General features: G+C 36.0%; 1 protein-coding gene across 4 annotated transcripts in view; it reads right to left on the reverse strand.

Annotated features, from left to right (window-relative positions):
• SCN2A (sodium voltage-gated channel alpha subunit 2) overlaps positions 1 to 19,170 on the reverse strand; it is a 132,348-nt gene that overhangs the window by 68,048 nt on the left and 45,130 nt on the right. For 3 of the 4 annotated variants that reach the window (XM_057505472.1, XM_057505473.1, XM_057505474.1), the window contains 9 exons: positions 18,420 to 18,737; positions 17,431 to 17,549; positions 7,809 to 7,898; positions 6,939 to 7,067; positions 6,272 to 6,363; positions 5,119 to 5,391; positions 2,473 to 2,536; positions 791 to 932; positions 443 to 649 (listed from right to left, as the gene is read on the reverse strand). In XM_057505472.1, coding sequence (XP_057361455.1) covers positions 443 to 649; positions 791 to 932; positions 2,473 to 2,536; positions 5,119 to 5,391; positions 6,272 to 6,363; positions 6,939 to 7,067; positions 7,809 to 7,898; positions 17,431 to 17,549; positions 18,420 to 18,686 — 1,383 coding nt within the window. In that variant the 5' untranslated portion in view covers positions 18,687 to 18,737. Of the gene's footprint in view, positions 1 to 442; positions 650 to 790; positions 933 to 2,472; positions 2,537 to 5,118; positions 5,392 to 6,271; positions 6,364 to 6,458; positions 6,551 to 6,938; positions 7,068 to 7,808; positions 7,899 to 17,430; positions 17,550 to 18,419; positions 18,738 to 19,170 lie in introns of all 4 variants that reach the window. The other variant, XM_057505475.1, reaches the window with a different exon arrangement.

Here is a 19,170-nt window from a genome sequence, read left to right on the forward strand (position 1 = left end):
TCCAGACTCTAGAAAATAATCTTGTCAGTTTGACTCTGGAATTCTGATCTTTCCCACCTCTAATGACATGCATGAAGAAGCAGTTCCTACTGAATTCCCCTTCCCCAGAAGACTAAGAAAATACTTCTATTGAAGACATGTAAGTCTGACTACTTTGTGAGCCTGAGTAAATGCAGATTCACAAGAGGAGAAAAATGCCAATAAAACAATTGTGATTCTCCATATTTTGATACAATTAGTATTGACAATAATCATCGGAATAAAATAATAATCTCCTAATAATCAAACAGGCTCCTACCACCCACCAAACACATATGACATGTTTCAAATGCCAATTCGACCACTGCTGGTTTTGTGTACTAAATGCCACTGACCTCACACCAGTGTGATCAGAGAACTGAGATAAGCAAACACAGAAGAGCTCTGTGCTTGCTAACTGTACCTGAGCTTCTTCTTGTTGCTTTTTTAACTGTTCGAGCATCTGCTGAAATTCGGCTTCTTTCTGTTCAGCCTCCTCAAGCGTCGCCTGATTCTGCTCCTCGTAGGCCATGGCCACCACAGCCAGGATTAAATTTATAAGGTAGAAGGAGCCCAAAAAAATGACCAGCACAAAAAATATCATGTATGTTTTCCCAGCAGCACGGAGTGTCTGCAAAAATAGAAGAGACATGTGATTACATTTTACATAGGATGTTATAAGCTCACACTCAAAGTAATAAAGCATTTTACAGCAATTCTTTTGATCTTGGTATTTCATGCTTCCCAGAAGAATCATTTTATCTGTTCTCACCAGTTGATAAAGGTTTTCCCAGAAGTCTTGAGTCATGAGGCGAAATAAGGACAAGAAGGCCCAACTAAAGGTGTCAAAGCTTGTGTAGCCATAGTTCGGGTTTCTACCAGCCTTCACACAGATGTATCCTTCTGGACACTGGCTGTAATTAGGTTGAAGGAAAGAGAGGAAGTCAGGAGCTGCAGGTCTGCTGGCTGGCTGTCCCCTTTTTATAGATGTCAATGTCGATTTTATAAGGCACCAGGGAAAACAGATTCCTCTCGTGTTACCCAGCACTTAACTCAGTACTATGTGGACTGATTTACATAATAACAGAATCTATTAAGTCTATTTGTGGATTCCTCTGTGATTCATAATTGCCATTATTATATTTATAATGTTTTCCTATAAAAGCATTCATATCATGATTAATAACTTCTGGGGCTTGTGGGAATGAACAAACAAATAAGTCTACAGGGAAAGGAAACTGATGTTCACTGAAGATACCTAAAGGCAGAAGTGTGTATATGAGGGTGGCAGTTGGGGAGAGGGCTCAAGAAAGGCTGGATGCGGGTACATTAAGAGGGAATGACTCCACATTGTGAAGATTTCATAGTATGACTTCAATAATCAAGCCAAGCTAGACTCAATATTGTGCCTGAGACTTGCGCACTGATGATCCTGGTCATTTCCTAACCTTGCTAATCTTTAGGCACCTCAAATGTAAGAAAGAGCTAGTAACAGAACCTGCCTCGCAAATGGACAAGCATTGAATAAGACATCATACATAAAGAACTTAGTACACTACAGATAAGGAATTAAATCAGCCTGCTTTACGTATCACTGCCATCTGGAGACAAAGGGAACACAGTCTTTATCATAGGAGCCAAATGCCAAGGCTGTTGCCATTGGGAATTTTGCTAGAGGTATTAGTTACTAATGTCCACCACATCATCTTTTGTAGAAAGAACGTTAGACTTCTGTGATTCTAAAATCTTGCCAAACAGGAGAAGGTGACTATTTCTCTGAATTTTTCCTAGGCTTTAGCTCCAGGTGCAATATTTCTTAGTAATACATGTTCACATGATGTCAATCATAATAATTAAGAGCATTTATTGAATACTATAATAGCTATACATTCACTAACCAATTTACTTCTCACAGGAATCCTATTATTAGACCCATTTATTGCATGAGGAAACTAAGAAGAGGTGATGTTATATGGTACAGTCAGGGTTTGAATCCACACAAATTCTACAGGCTATGCTTTAACCACTTTGGTAAAATATGTTAGGCGTACACCCACCATGCCTTCATATACTGACATTATCTTCAGAGCACTTACGTTTTAAGCCATGGAGACCACATTAGCATATATAAAATATCACATTATAAAAGTACATGCTTATGAATTCTATTAACTTAAGCTTCTTATATATATATATATGTACTGCTTTTCTATTTTTCCACTGAACTAATTTGGCAGATTAGCTGTGACCTAGTATGGAAAAATAATTGCTGCGTATGAGTGTGTGAAGGAGGTGAGAAACCACACTTATCCCAGCTATTTTGAGAGTCAGCGTGAAGTGGAATTTATGGAGGGCTTTGAATGAGGAGCTAACGGGCTGGATGGGTGGAAGGTGGCAGGTTATTGAGGCCCATAGAGCAGTGTGGATGCAAACTCTAACCCAAACATCACTTACCCTGCATCCGAGCTGTTGCCGCAAAGCAGGGCATCGTTTTGTCCTTCCAAAAAATAAAAATGACCTATTTAAAAAGCAAGGAATAGAAAGAATCATTCAAAAAAAAAAGCCCTCAAAATGCTTCCATTGTTGTGACGAGGCAATAAAGCTTATAATTTTTTCAACCATAACAAAATGGATAAAATGATAAATACGTATATGGATAAAATGATAAATAGGTATATGGCTAAAATGAGAATATTTTAATCAAAATTGAACACTAAATATCAAAATATAACATTTTCAATTAAACAATTGTTTAGAAAATCTGCTTTAAAAAGAAAAAAAACTTGGAAGGAATAACAATTATAGCATTCACATATCAGCATTTACTACAAATGCAAACTCAAATTCCTTGGGATACTTAAAAAAAGAGCTACCAAATTAAGGCTGCTTGTTTGGCACAAAAAAATGAGAGAAAGGGAAGCCCTGCTGCTTCTAAGTGCTTCCATGCAAATAAAATTTTATTTTAAAAATATTTTTTTTGCCTGGACTCAAAATAGTTTCAGCATTTTTTCCCCATTAATTTAAACTGAATTTCCTAAGAAAAGTGGACTTAGGTGTTTGTTCTTTCTATGGCACTGTAAATAAGTGTTTTGTTTTGGGTTTTGTCTAGATTATTGCCTCAAATGAACACGATAAACTTGTTTTTATGGAGATAAGTATATCTAGTTTTTATTCTTAAGGAATATCTTGTATACAATTTTAATAAGTTGCAAAAATGATCTGCAGAAAGACACATAAATAAACATTTGTATTTACATATTCACATACAAATCACACACTTTAAAGAACTTATATACCATATCCCCCACAAAAAAATTATTACGATTATTTTTAGGACTACTTAAAACCTATATTCAAGGAATACCCTAATATGATTATGAAGGGAAATCTGAGTCATAGGTTTGCATGAAGTTTTAAATCCTTCCTCACAACATATATCAAAAAGTAATTATTGATTTTTAAATATTAAAGATTAAAAGCAAGGCTATTAATAGGAATATAAAGAATATATATTTTTTAATGTAGACTATACTACTTTACATGCAGAGTAGGTGAATATTTTTATTATCTCTATATCAAGAAGCATTTTCTAAACTCAAAAATAGAAAAAACAAAAACAAATTTGATTACTAGATTGCCAAATAATCAAAATCACTTAGGCTTCAAAAACAAGCAATAAGATGAAAACAAAAGCTGGAGAATATGTTTGCCAAAAAAGACAAAATGTTAATATGCTTGATAAAGATTAAAGAGTTCATATGAATTCCTCAAAATGTACTATCACCTGACAGAATAACGGTCAAAACATCAACAGATAATTCATATTATATGAACTATATAACTTGGTAATGATATGAATAAACATATTTTTTAAATTCTACTGCATTAATAATGAAGACACAAGAGGATACACTTTTCCTTCTACCAAAAAGTTCTAAAACATAGTATGAGTCAATATTAGTGAGAGTTTGTAAGACGGCCACTGCTGTAGGGAGTGGACAGTGGTCCAGTCTCTGGGTAGCAGTTTGACACTCTACCTCCATAGCCTTACTTTGGTCATACTCTTTGACCCTCAAAAGTTCTTTTAGTAGAAATCCAGTTGAAGGAAACAATCAGAAGTAGAGAAAAGATTTGTGTGTAAAGACTGTGATGTTGTTCTTAATAAGTAAAAATGGGAAACCTCATAAATAATGGAATCATTTATTTATTCATTTGTCCAATGAATATCAATCTCTCCAGTATAAATCTTCATAAGAACACTAACTCTTAAAACATTAGTATTATGTGAGAAGGGGTAAAATTCCATATGGTTCTAAAAACCATGAAGGATACCTCAGAAGAAGTTATTCCAGGAGAGTACTGATAATCAAGAGACCAATGTAAGTCGGCTGGCTAGTTGTACATGGACAGGGAGAGGCCTTGTCAGCCAAGTGACAGAGGACCTGGCTTCACTGATAAGAAGTTATACTGTAGTATATGGCATTATAAGTTTTACTTTGATGTTCATCCCTAAAATAAAATCAAACTATACTGATAAGGAACTCTAAAACAATGATGGACACCAAAGGGATAAATTGGAATAAGAATATCATAGAGATAGATGTTGAGTTTACATTGTCCCATCATCAATAAAGAATAGCGGGATTGGGGTTGATTAACTTTCTGATGAGTACATAAATTCAGATTTCATCTTGGTGAATGGTTTCTCTGTTTCCAGATACATACACTGAGTCAACAAAACAGAGCCAAATTATTTTTCCTCCATTTTCTTAACATTCTGAATAGTTCAAACTGCCAATTTATTAAGATGACTGCTAATTCATGATCAACATCTATCAAATAAATATTTTTTGCTTATATAGCAGAATACACTATTGCCTTCAACACTGGTTTGGGAAAAAGATAACATTTCAAATGGTAATTTATCATGTTGATTCACGGATAAGGAAAAAGGAGTAAGATCTATGTATCATATGTATTGAGTTATCTTACATTGGTCTAAGTCATTTGGTTCACATCAGAATTGTGACAACTTCCACAACATATATATTTTAATATTTAAAGGACTAAGCAAATTAGTGGTTAAAAGATATATCTTACCTTTATCCTCAATATATTCATCCCAGTTAAACATGCTTACTGTCCTATTGAAAATGGTTCCGTTCCCATCCAGTGAGTTATTAAAGAAGGATGTGATGTTTATTTCAAATGAAGAATTATCTGGAGGCCATTGCAAACATTTATTCCGCAGGTTGCCCATGAAGAGCTGCAGTCCAATCAGGGCAAACACGCTCAGACAGAACACGGTCAGGATCATGACGTCTGAGAGCTTCTTCACAGACTGGATCAGGGCCCCCACGATGGTCTTCAGGCCTACAATTAAAACCACAGGGAGGAATGTAAATACACTATGCAACAGCTACTTTACCTACAAAAACATCATGAGCTTGTCCTGGAAAATAAAGATGTCATGCAGAATGCCAACAGTATCAGTTTAATGCTTGTGATTGAATAACGTTTTCATGAAAAGCCTGCTAGCTGGTGAAAAATGAATGAAAGCAGAACTCCAATGTTCATTAGAAAACTGCGAATGGAAATGAACCAAAAGTGTATTTCCAAACACTCCTTAGAGCAAAAGAAATGATTTTGTTATTCATGCTTAAACATCAACCTTGTGTAAATATTTCGCTTTTATTTGCAGATGTCTTACTCCCTAACCTTGTATTTGATTTTAGAAAAATCTATATAAATAGAGTAGTAAGAAATCTTGAAGTCATTGAGTTAAGGGGTTATATATTTATGAATTCTGCAAGCTTGCATATGGGTTAAAAAAGGAAGACATCTGAAAACTGAGCCCCATGCAGCACTCATGCTATCCCCTGCTCTTTCATTTATCTGCAGGTAAGAAATTTACCAGTTTTGACTTAAATGGTCAAATTTGCGTCAGTTTGAATGCCTCACAGTACAGCTTCTATGCAGAAAGCTTGATGTTTTAGGATGCAAACCATGTAGCCTGGTACTGCAAATGTCTCATGCAAAAACGTGTTTAAACTCGAAGGCTGATTTAGAACAGTCTTAAAGAAGCACCAGTAAGAGCAAAGAATCAAATCCATCCAAAATATGATGTACCGATTCTTGCTTTTTACATATTTATTTGCAGTAGATGATAAGCAACAAGGCTTATGCACAAAAGCTGTGATTATATAGCACCAATGTAGCTAAAGTCAGCCTCAGTGTTTAACCTAGCTCTCACCTGGAATGACTGAAATTGTTTTCAATGCTCGGAGAACTCTGAATGTTCTCAACGCTGAGACATTGCCCAGGTCCACAAACTCTGTCACATATCTGTAATAGGGAGTTCACACACAAACACAATAACAAAACACAAGAAACAGTTGGAGATATAAGGGGCCTACCACCTTATACCAGTTTCTTCTTACCTGGAATTACAGAAATAGTTTTCAAAGCTCTCAATACTCTGAAAGTTCGAAGAGCTGAAACATTGCCTAGGTTTACAAATTCTGTTACATACCTGTAGAATTAAACCAGAGTTATTCAGAATTTAGGGAAATCTAAGTCTGTGTTGGTCTTTCATCAATACCTTTCAACTTCAATGAGTGTTGCCATCAGTTTTCCCAATTAAGAGAAAAATGGCATTGTCATCATTCATAATCTGTGTTACTTGGGAAACTATTTTATTACTTTACAGTGCTAACTGAAACCAAAGACATATAATTTACATGTAATTATAGTTTCTAATTTCTCCAAGTGCCTAATTTGATCAGAAGAAAAATATTCTGAATTCACATGGTAATTAAGAAAAATGCTTGATTTGTCAAGGGAAGCCATCAAGAAGACATAGTGAAAGCTCCCTCCAATGATTTACTCTTCCAGGGTGAAAAATGTATTAAGATACTTACGCAAAAGTAATGACTGTGAAATCCAACCAGTTCCATGGGTCCCGCAGAAATGTGAAATCTTCTAAACAAAAGCCCCTTGCAAGTATTTTTACAAGTGATTCAAAAGTATAAATTCCTGTAAAGGTGTACCTGAGAGAAAATAGCCAAGTCTATATTAAAGATCTATTAGGTGATTTACATGTACATAAGTTCAAGAAGACTTACACAATAACAAACAGAAATTTGAGGTTTCCATATAGGTCTACAGTGGTTTCCCTAAGATGCAGAGCTTAGGAAGGGTTTAAAGGCAAAAAGAAACACACATTCTCAGAGAAATTCTCATTGACTGTAACTAAGTGAGTATCGTACTTGCCACATTAGTTTGCATGCCCAGATAATATGGTTCTATAAGAAGATATTATCTGAAATACACTGGCTTTCAGACTGTTTTAAGCAAACAGGTATTAACCCAAAGATTAACGAGGCATTTGTGTTTAACAAAACATGCATCATTAACGGCCATGAAACATACTAATAAAACTCAGAAAGGTGATAGCCGTGAGAAAAGGAACATACAAGTTAGGTACAATTTTTATCATTGGATAATAGTAATCACTGATGATCTTCAAAGGAGTATGAGACTCATAAGGAAGATCTAGGTCTACAGATATTGACAGTCAAAACACTGCAGTAATTTGAGCTTCTGAATAAGCCACTGCAAGCTTTGTCCTGGAGGAAATTAGTGATTAAAATGAACTTGAATCATTGATTAAACCTGTCTGTCTTAGAGTAGCTAGCTAAAAAAAAAATGATGATGTTTCAAGATATTAAATGCACAATTTGAAATATAAAGGAATAACAGTATTGAAAGATACTTTTAATTCTACTTACTCCACATTCTTTGTCCAGTCTGGAGGGTTACTCATGGTCATAAATACGCAGTTGGTAAGAATAGTGCACATAATGAGCACATTGAATAAAGTAGAGGAATATTGTCAAGGAAGGCAAAGTACGATGGAAAAATCTCACTTTCATGCACCACCATGCTTTTCACCGCCAAGAAGTTGAGAACTTTTAGGCCTCTATTATTTTATTATTGAATTTGTTTTTTCCATTTCTATAATCCAACAACTCCATATCTAGGCATGTCAGGCCAAGCCATTGACTATTTTGAGGCTACTTAGGTAAAGAAAGAATTAAAATATCAATTTCAAAGAAATGGATTTACTGCTAAATAATTTATCAATCTAAGTATTTTTAATGACAGACGCAACTCAACAACTGAACTGCAAATTCAGTATGTATGTAAACCCTGACAAAAATTCAACAAGAGAATTCAAGAGATTAATTAAATGCACTGTAACTCCATTCTAAGGGTCACCTTGATGCAATGTCTTGAGTAAGATCCTTTCTAAGTAGAGTGTATAATATGCTCTAACTGATCATAAAATTCTGAATAGTAAGAGAAGATGGCTGGTATTGGTGCTGGCATTTATTGGGTATCAATGTAAATTTGGACACCATTATAGAAATCCCAGAGAGTGAATAAATGCTATTCATAACCCTACTCATTCTTTATTTTTATTATCATTTTCACATTACTTGCACATAACAAAATATCAACACAATTTTAAGTAAGCAAAGTAATAGGACAGTGAGTAGGCAATGTTTTGTAAATATATAAAGGCAGTTTGTTTCCACTGCCAATTGTCTCTAGTCAAAGTAGTAACTGATTTTTCATTTTTACTAGCAGCAGTATAAGGCATATGCTTAATTCACAGCTTGTTCAAATACATCCCCATGAAAACAGTCACAAGTGAGTGATGTGGATCAACCACTTGAGGGCACTACAACCAAGAGAACACAGGAAAACACCATTTCAATGAAGAAATTTTATTGCTAAAAACAAACAAAAAATAAGATGAAATTAAAGATAATTTACTACTTGTATATTAAACTAGAGGATCCTGTGTGTCTTTCAGCCTGCTGTGCCTGACTGGAGAAACTAACTTCCCTTGGCAGACTGGCAACATTATAAATGCATGGCTCCCAACCTGAACAGTCCTTAACATAGTCTTTCTTGACTTAGCTCCATCTCCTACTCTCTGCAAAGACAATTCCAAATATTCTCCACTCACCTCCTACCTCCAGCCTCTTTCTTCCCTCCCTCCTGACCTCAAGCTGATGACCTTATTTCTCAATTCACTGAGAAAAGATACAGCATCAGACGGTGACATTTCTAGTTCCCACCTCCAAAGTGACCTATTCTTTCTCTTTCCTGTTTCAATGGGTTAAGTTTTCAATCCCTGTCCCCATACTCTGGACACCTCCTACCTCTCCAGAATACTTTATAAATCTCTTATCTCTTCCTTCTCTCATCTGTATATCTGTCAATCTATTGGCTTCTTCCTATCAACGTAAACTTGCTTGATTCTCTCTTACCTTGGAGAAAAAAAAAAAGGAATACCTTCCTGTAACCCACAATCCTCTTTAAATACTTACAGCCCTAACTCTTTTCTCCATTTCACAGCCAAACTTCTTCAAAAAGCTGTTTATCTTTTTTTTTTCCTCATGTATCTATCAGGTCCTCAGCTAACTAGCATTTCTTTCTGAAGATGACAGACTTTCCGTGTTTTGTCACTGAAAACAAAAGGTTAATTTTGAGTTCTTATTTGACTTGCTCTCTCTGCAGCAATCAACAAGGATGACTTCTCCCCCTTTCATTATGTCCTCTTCCCTTGCTTTCATGAGGTCCCAATCCCCTGATTTCTTCATGCCTTGTGGGCAACACTTTCTTTGTATTCTTTTAAATGCTGTAATTCCCTTTGGAAAAGAAGGACATAGAATATCTCAGCCATTTTGACCCTGTCCTGCTACATTCACGCTAGTAGAGCTCATCAACCAACACAGCTTCAAGTAGCACTTAGGTACCCACCAATCGCAAATATTTCTCTCCAGTTAGAGCCTCTGCTGATCTCCACACATTCAGTTGTCCAAATGACACCTGCACTTATGTATCTCATTGAAACTTCAAAATTATTTAAAAGATTTGAGTTCTAAAACTGAACTAAAAATCCTGTATCCCACCCATCTCCCTTCTGCCTCCCCACAAATACCTTCCTTTGACATCTCTGTATCTTATAAAACGTCCTATGATTTACCCAGGAACTTAGGAGCAATCTTGGATTTCTCTCCCTCCCTAAAGCTCCACATTCAATTTAGTGCCAAATACTTCAATTCTGCCTGCTCTCTCTGGATTCAGTGTGCTTTTTTTGCATTCCCACATCACTACATGGTCCAGGTGGCCATCAAGTCTAACCTACATTATTGCCGTTTCCTCCAAAATGGTCGTTCTGAATCCATGTTTGGTTCCCTTCAATCTATCCGCACACTGCACCAAAACAACCTTTGTAAATGTAATTCAGAATATTTCAATAGCTTTCCATTACTCTTAGGATGATGATCAAATGTCTTGACATAGTCTAGATTCTATGAGGTCTGGCCCATCTACTCCTCCAGTTTTGTATTCTTTGCTCTTCATTGTACTCTCCCTTATTATTCTAATTGTTTTAGACCATCTAATGAACTATATACTCTTTTTCAAATAAGGGTCTTTGCAAATGCCACCTCTTCTCCCTGGAAATGCTTTCTACTTTACCCTAGCCAACTCATACTTTTCTTCATATGCAGATTAAAAGTGATTTCTAGTAAAAAGTTATTCACAATAACACATGACCTGTTTAGGTATACCAGTTATACATTCCTGTAACACTTCACTATTCCTCCAATGACTGATTTTAATGTTGATCTTTTCTATTAGTCGATTTCATAAGGGCCGAGACCATGTCTGTACTATTCACGACTATATCCTTGCCATTTGACAAAAATCAATTTGCAACTCATTTTTTTACTAAATGGAATATTTTTCTTTTTCGATAATTTTTCATAATATGTTTATTGATATGGAACGAAAATAGGGCATGAATTTTCTCTTAACATATATTGAGTACATAAATTTCTACACTTTTTTTTTTGAAAGGGAGGACATACAGGAACATTAGGTGGAAATTAATGGCCTCATGAGGTTTATGTCACATAATGGTCTAAGCCATGGTTTTCTGACTCTTAATACATTTTTACTCTTTATAATGGTAGAATTTAATTATATATAATAATTTAAACTATATATTTCAATATTAATAAACAACAGAGTGATTCTTGTCCAGTAAGTCACAATTAATAAAGCACTATGTTTAAACATGTATTTTCCATGTTGTATGACTATCATTTAAAAAGATATACTTTTTAATTAAAACATACACTTTAATTTAATAAAAATATTAATAAATTTATAAATTTAAAAATTGGTAAAAAATACACTTAAGATAAAGTTCCTGATAGACATTCAAAAAAGAAAGCAAATAAAACTGTTTTGCTTTTAAAACAAAATAGATAACTAGAGTCAGGTTTTTCTGATTTGGACTTAAAAGGTATCTCTAGATAGTTTCAAAATCCATCAACTTTTTAAAAAATCACTTTGAATTTATTTTATTAGTCACATACTTTTAAATTCCTGGAATTTGGTGAGTGACTCTAGCAGTACAGTTTTGGATAATCGTAACAAATACACAAATATGAAAAACTATTACATAGATGTGGATTTTGTATTGGTAATACTATATACTGAAAAAGTGTAGAAACTCCACATTAAGGCAGATTTCAAGGGACTAAAACTAGTAACAAGATGCATAAATATCATTTTCTAAATATAAAGGCCAAGACGTCAGCTAAAGTACATTTTTCAAAAGAACAGAGTATCCCAAATGATATTTCCTTAAAAGCGTTGGTATATAAAATAAAATAGAAGCAGATTAACCTTAAACAGTATCAGGAAAAAAGGATCTTTTTAATATATTAATTTTTTTATACCAAGTGTTAAAAAAGGGGTTAACTTTTTGATTGTTACTAAGCTCTCTGTAAATCTGAAATATTCCCTGCACGTATGCGATGAGGAGAGGCTTCAAGTTCCTACTGAAAATGTTTTGGAAGCCTTTGACATGGAACTTGGATAATGAAAGAGCTGGCATGCCTACCCCCACATCCACGGAGACACGGTCACGCAGCGTGACCTTTAAAGCAATGAGCCACGGATCAGTGCCTCCTTTACCAACCACGTGGGCTTCCGCAAGGTGTTTTGTTTTTTACTATCGGTTTTCTTATATAAATGCAAGTAACAGTACTAATATTTCTCTTAGAGGATATAGTTATGATATGATAAGAGGATACTTGTATGAATATTAATCATTTATTTGTGGAATGTAAAATGTAGGGTATTTCTTTGTTTTTCTTTAGGAAGGAAAGGACATTGTGTTTTTTGTTCAGAAACTTTGTAATGAAATATAATATCCAGAGAAGTTGCGGAGGAATTTTTAACTTTATATATATATGTGTGTGTGTATTTATATATATTACTTTAATATGTGTATATATTTATATATTATTTACATAATATATAAAACTAGAGAGGGAAGACTTTTGCCTGTTGTTTTTCTTTTAACAAATAAATGGAGAGTTCAAAGCAGAGTAAGATAAGCCTGTCTACATATTGGGACATATTTCTGAGCCAGCAGAAATACTGACTAAATGACATATATATTCTTTTAATTCTTGAGCTGTTTTATTCTTTATTAACGATCTCCTAACAATGTTACTGCATGATAACTTTTGAGCATTGAAAGCAGGGAAATGGAAGTTGTTGTTCCCTCTCCTTTCCTACAGATCTGCGTAGTTCTTTGCATGGAAAACCACAAAGTTTTTGATTTATGCATAGATATCATAGAATTTTAGGATGAGCTAACAAGCCCACTTGAATTAGTGAGGTATAGCCACTGAAAATAACCTTTGAAATGCACAGAGACAGGGATGTTGATAATGCCTCCAATACCTTATACCCGAGGGTTTAGAAATCAGTTTTCTTCTGTCGGATGGAAAATGCAAAGAGCACTGGCCTGAGAAGGCCTGGTCTGAAGTGTTAGCTCTGCTGCTGAAACAAAATATAGGCTTAGAACGTGACTAAACATGTCTGGGGTTCAGTGAACTCATCTGCAGAATAAGAAGGTTGAATGACTACATCGTGTTTTGGTCACTGACAGCTCCAAACTCGGTGCTATGTAAACACTTTGTTTAGGAAGTCAAGCCATAAAAGAGTCGTGATTTGCATAGAATTCTTTGTGGATTTCCTTAGGCAATATGAGAGTTTTCCTTTGCTAATCTTGTAGCAGTTGCTGCTAAATTGTAGCTACTACTGCCAACAATAACTGCTATAGCAACCACCTGTCAAGTGCCTACTAAGTGCTAGTCATGGTGCTAGGTACTTAATATAGTTTATTATTATTGATGTATAAATTATGATTTGAGTTTTATAGATGGAGAAATGAGATTCCAAACAGTTGGAATAACTTGGCCCAAGGTCCTACAGGTAATAAGCAAATCTCAGAGGTGGGCTTGACCCAAGCTTTCTAATATCAAAATCTGTTGTTCACTTTCCCACTCTGTGTGGATAAGAGGCGGTTCTGCACTGGTTGTGGGGTTTGGAGTGTCTCAGGCCCTTGTTAGACCTTAAATACCAGCCGTATGCTGACATCTCTCAAGGTGGTATCTCCAGCCCAACCCTTTCTGGAACTCCGGACTCGCATTTCCATCTAAGTCCTCAACTCCCCCACCAAATGTCTAGTAGGCAGTACCAAAATAACACGTTCAAACCCAAGCTCATGATTTTACTCCCCATATCGCTGCACCTGAAGTCATGCCAAGCTCAGGCAACAGCAGCCGCATTTTCCTTTCTTGACCAGACTGAGCACTTGGGAGTCATCCTTCACTCCACACATTCCCTCACACCCCACATCCAACTGCTCAGCAAATCTTCAGCTCTTTTGCAAAACACATCTAAGTTTGGTGTCATTCTGCCATCCTCATTGTTTCCACCACAGTCCAAGCCACTCGCTCACATCCCTTGCCTTAATGGCAGCAGGCCCCCAATCTCTTCCTGCTTCTGTCCTATCCCTCCAGGCAGTCTACTCTCCATTGCAGCAGCCAGAGTGATCTTCCATGTGATCTGAAACAGTACCTTGCTACTGCTTTATTTTTCTCTTTTTACACTGCTTTATTTTTCTTAATAGCACTCATCACTAGCTGACATATGATTTATTTTTAATACCTTTCTTCTCCCAAACACACACATAGATACACATGAACAACGACACGAGGACAGGGACTTCATTTTGTTCAGCACTGCATCCCAATGCCTAGTGGAACATCTGTCACATAGTAGGTAGCTAATAAACATCTGCAAATGTACAAATGAATGAGTAACAAATGCAAAATACAGTGTACATGTTAAGCCAAAATAATAAAAACTGACATGAAATATATTTAAAACTCGGACAGGGAATTTTAGGAATATGGATTATTTTTAACTTGCTTATTATCTAGAAAATATAACCATATTTAATTTAATTATCAAAACAAGAAACTAGGCACATCAGAAGCATTTTCAGTTTTCAAAATCTACCCCAGCAAGAATACAGTAAGCCTAAGTATAAATTCTCATCCTGCCCAAATCAAGAAACAAAGCTAATTTGCTATGCAACAGCTCCTAATGAAGATAACAAACAGATCTTTGAGAAATAAGTTGTGATTTTTGTTGGAAATAGATATCTCGGTCTAGGTTTAAAATGCAAACTTCTTTATTGTGAATGACAATTTTCTGGCTTATAAACTAATGATAATAAATATACAATGACCTCTTAACTGTACCCAGACTTACTGTCACCGTGTCCAAGCACTTCTCCCTTATAGTAAAGGCACTGTGCTTCAAGCCAGAAAACCAGGACTTGAGCTTAGGGTTTGTGTTGTGAGGAATAAAAGATAAAATCATTGAGAAAATCACTTGCAAACTGTACAGTGTTACATGCAGCAATGCTTACTAGGACCTCCCATCACGTGTGCCACTATCACCAGAAGACTGAAGAATTTACGTATCTTACACTGTACCAGTTGCTTTTTCTTTTTATATCTCTACCCCAAGATGAGACATAGGAAATACATTTTAGCTCAGGCAATTAGAGATTTTTAAAAATCTTTTTCTACATCGAACATAATCTGTGGCTATAAGCTCTTGGTGGGTTTCTAAGAGAGTCAGCCGTTCACTGGCAAATCGTACATTTACCTGGCTGTCTTCACATTCCAGCTTGTATCACTGCAGGCCTCCTAACAACTTTGCCCCTTGGAGGTTTTCTTTCTTTTTTCTGGGAAGCAATTGCAAACCCTCAAATTCAAGTTGCAAACCTTCCAATTCAAGTTGTATCATGATACTAGAGAGCCACCACCATAAACTATGTCCTTGCTGCCTAGATTTTCTGATAAGCACTTTTAAAGTTGCTCTCTCCTCTACCCCTGGGAGTCTTTTCAGGCAGTCTTGAAGTAGGATTCATGGGTTCCCTAATCTCCAAAGCTTTTTGTCTAGAGTAGAAAAGACAGTTTTTGTGACATTTTCAAAGAAATACATGATTTCCACACAAAACTTTAAAAACAAAACCCCCTGCCTTTTTCTTTGGTATTAGGCTTTTAAAAATTCATCTCATCATTCTGATTCAGGACAAAATAGATTTTCTGACCTATTCAAACCTTCCACTTAGTCACATATTTTGCATCGGGCTCTCTAATCTCTGATGCATTAGTCTCTTATTTATTCAATAGATAATCTCCCAGTACCTACTCTGAACAGAGCATTGGACTGTCTGAGTTTTCACATTATTTCGTATAAAAATAATGTTTACACAAGGAGTATACAATTGCTTTAAAATACAATGAATAATTTATGGAAAGATTAATTCAGTGCACAGATTGCAAATACTCAAAACATAATAGGCCATAATTCACAATTCAGGAGACCTAAATCTAAAATTCAACTTTTTTATTCATTCCTAATGCTAATTCAAAGATTTTTTTAAATCTCTGTACAACTGGATTCTTACTTGAAAAACAGAGGTAAATAAATATTATTGCTTTAGATAACTCACAGAAATTATTGAATCTTAAAACATAAAACAAATATTAAGTTAAAATATGTCGATGTTTATGCAAAATTTGAGGGTGGTGGTGGTGAATTAGAGGTTATTGGAGATTGAATTCCAGAAGACCAGTCTTCTGAAGAAATCATTCACCACATTGCCTGGCAAATCTGGGGACATACTTTACAGCCCCTCCAGGCAGAAACAGAAATAGTTCCCTATACCAAGCTTATGTTATTTCCTGAATTCCTCACTTTATCTAATTTAAATATGTTCAGGGCTTGCTAGGAACAGTGAGCTTTTATACTGCAAACCTTAAAGCCAAGCCCTAGGTTGACCATAGCATGGAATCCCAGGGAATGACTCAAAGAAACGTTAAAAGTTGTCCTGAGACTTTGCTTAAATTTCAGTTGCCCCATCAGGAACCTTACTTCTGGTTCCTGAAGCTTAGTCCTCATCCCACGGCTTCTGTGCTTTTTCTGTAAATGCCCCTGCCTGGCATAGTCCCGGGCAAACCTTTGCTTCCTTAGTCTTCCCCAAGGCTAAGAAGTCCAACAACTGTCCCTCAGCTGGAATAAAACCTCTCATTCACAACTACACTAGTGAACCTCCAGGAATAAATCAAATTGCCATCTCCCACTAAGGTGACATCAATCCCATTTTTAGGAAGTAGCTACTTCAATAAAAAGAATGAAGAGTAAAATGAAGGTATACATGGGTAGAGGGGCATTAAGCCTTTGGCAAGAGATAATTGTAGCATATCCTGTGACTTGAATAAAACATAACAACAAGAGAGAAAGACAGAGAGAGAGAAAGAAAGAAAGAGAGAGAGAGAGAGAGAGAGAGAAAGAGAAAGGAAGGAAAGAAGGAAGAAAAAATAGAAAATTAATGGGAATGCTGTTGGGAGAGGAATTTGGGGAAGTATTTGAAAAGCTAGTGTTTATACAGTCACAGTTGTAAATATCTCTAATTCAAAGCTTTCAAATGCTGAAATGAAAATCAGAAGGCAGTACGATTCATATCAAAAGATACAGTTGTGCAATTCACAATATGTATATATTTCCCAAATGTAAAAGGAGTAAGGAAAATTAGCTCATGGAGTTGACCTGTTATATAACATGGCTAAATCTGACGACTTGTTAAAAGAGAGCCTGATAGTACAGTCAGTTAATGAAGAGGTCTTGGATGCAGCAAGCAATTCACAAGGGAGCAGAAGAGGAGGGAAGGAAGTAGTGAGTCAGGAAGAGCAGTGCTGAGAAGACAGGAAAAGTAGTTCACTTACCGATAATCCCATTTTGCAAGGTGTTAACTGTTGAGTAAGAGGAAAGAAAAGGAAAGAGTGCATAACATGGCCAAACACATATAGTTTTGAAAAATCCCCAGCTAAATAATTCAGTCAAAAAAGCAACATCATATTAAGTGACTTGTTGAGAAAAGGATATGAATGTACCAAAATCTTAATAGCTAATTTTCTAATAGGGTTGAAGGGAGTTAAAATGTACAGGGCAGAGGTGGCACTGAATCGAGAGATTGCTTTTCCTTTATTCAATACTATAAATGTCTGAAAAAGAAAAGACAACACATAAACAGAGTTTAGAATCTTATATTAAGAACATTTAAAGAGAAAGATGAGACCATTATTTAGAAAGACTGCCTTATAAATTAATATAGTAATACACTGATTACCAACCTATGACATGATGATACGTGCTTTTTCCTTCTGAGCACTATAAACTCTCCTAAATTTGATAAGTGACATGAGAATTTAAAGAAGAAAATCAAGAAAATTTGCATTTAATGCTATAGGAAGTAAGGCATCTTTAACAAGTTTTGCCATCAGCATTTTAAGCTGTATTTATAATTTATGAAAAGCACAAAAATGAGATTTTGATCATTTCTTTATTTAGATAAAATGTTTTCCCAAGAGCTTCAGGGTTTTACAGGTGTGTTTCTGGATCACACTCTCTGGGCACTAATAAGCCACCTGCTGTGGAGAGCCACGGGAAGAACAGAGTCTGTGGTATGAAGGTCCAACCTCTGAAGATCAAAGCACGTTACACAGAGCTCAAGATCATAAGGGATTTTAGGTATGACTCTGCAGATGCAAAAATACGTATATAAAAAATTTTCTCCTTGTTTTCACTTTTTGCTTCTCCACACGGTAGAGGAATCGACTCCTGCCCTTCCTCTTACCCCACTGCAGGATGCCTCCTCTTCAGCTCTCTGCCTGTCCTGGGAATGCAGGTTCAGATGAATGCTTCCCAAAGACTTCTAAGACAATGGGTCCCTCACACACTCAGACCCACCTAGCATCTTAGTGATACTTAAACAGAGGGGAGAAGACACAGAATTCTTCACCAGACATCCCTGGGACTAGCCCAGAACCAATTAGAAAGTAGGGGAAATAAAGGCAACTTGACTGAGAACTCACTCTCTTATTGATGTAGTATGGGTCCAAGTCCTCCAGGGGCTCTGACACCATCCCCGGAGGGATGTCTCCATAAATAAATGGAAGGGATTTTCCTGCTTCCAAGTCACTATTTGGCTTTGGGCCATTTTCATCATCCTCATCCTTGCGCTCTTGTTTGGGTCTCTTAGATTTCTCTTCTGCAATGCGTTGTTCAATAGCAGCAAGGGATTCCCTGGTAAAGAAGCGGAAGCTGTCAGGTCCTGGGGGTACCAGCACTGACTGTGCCATCTTTTCATCCTGCTCCTCTAATCACTGTTTAGCTCCTTGCATAAGAAAGTGCTATGGAAACAAGAGAAAGAGAGAGAGAGAGAGAGAGAGAGAGAGAGAGAGAGAGAAAATCAATCACTGGTCATTCTGATACAAGGCAACTGTGGCAAGTGCATGATACTGAGATAAAACACACAAACCAGGCTATCTGTGTTTTATACTAAGTAAGCTGTATTTGGCATCAGGGGATGTCACGAAGGCATTCATTTACTTGCATGGAGATCTACCTTTCATATTCAGTAGCTGTCTATGAGGCAATCTAATCTCCCACTCCTACAATGTTTTACGTGAAAATATCCAATTCAGAGCTCAGAAATGGAGGATACTGGCTTGTGCTTGCTGTTTCACTTGTGTGAATATTTTGGCAGCCATCTTTTTCAGCATCCTTTTTGAAAAGAAATCAGAGATTCCAAAACAAGACATGAATAATCACTCAAAATTGTAG

This window comes from Manis pentadactyla, chromosome 8 (assembly GCF_030020395.1).
Source record: "Manis pentadactyla isolate mManPen7 chromosome 8, mManPen7.hap1, whole genome shotgun sequence".
Taxonomy (NCBI): Eukaryota; Metazoa; Chordata; class Mammalia; order Pholidota; family Manidae; genus Manis; species Manis pentadactyla.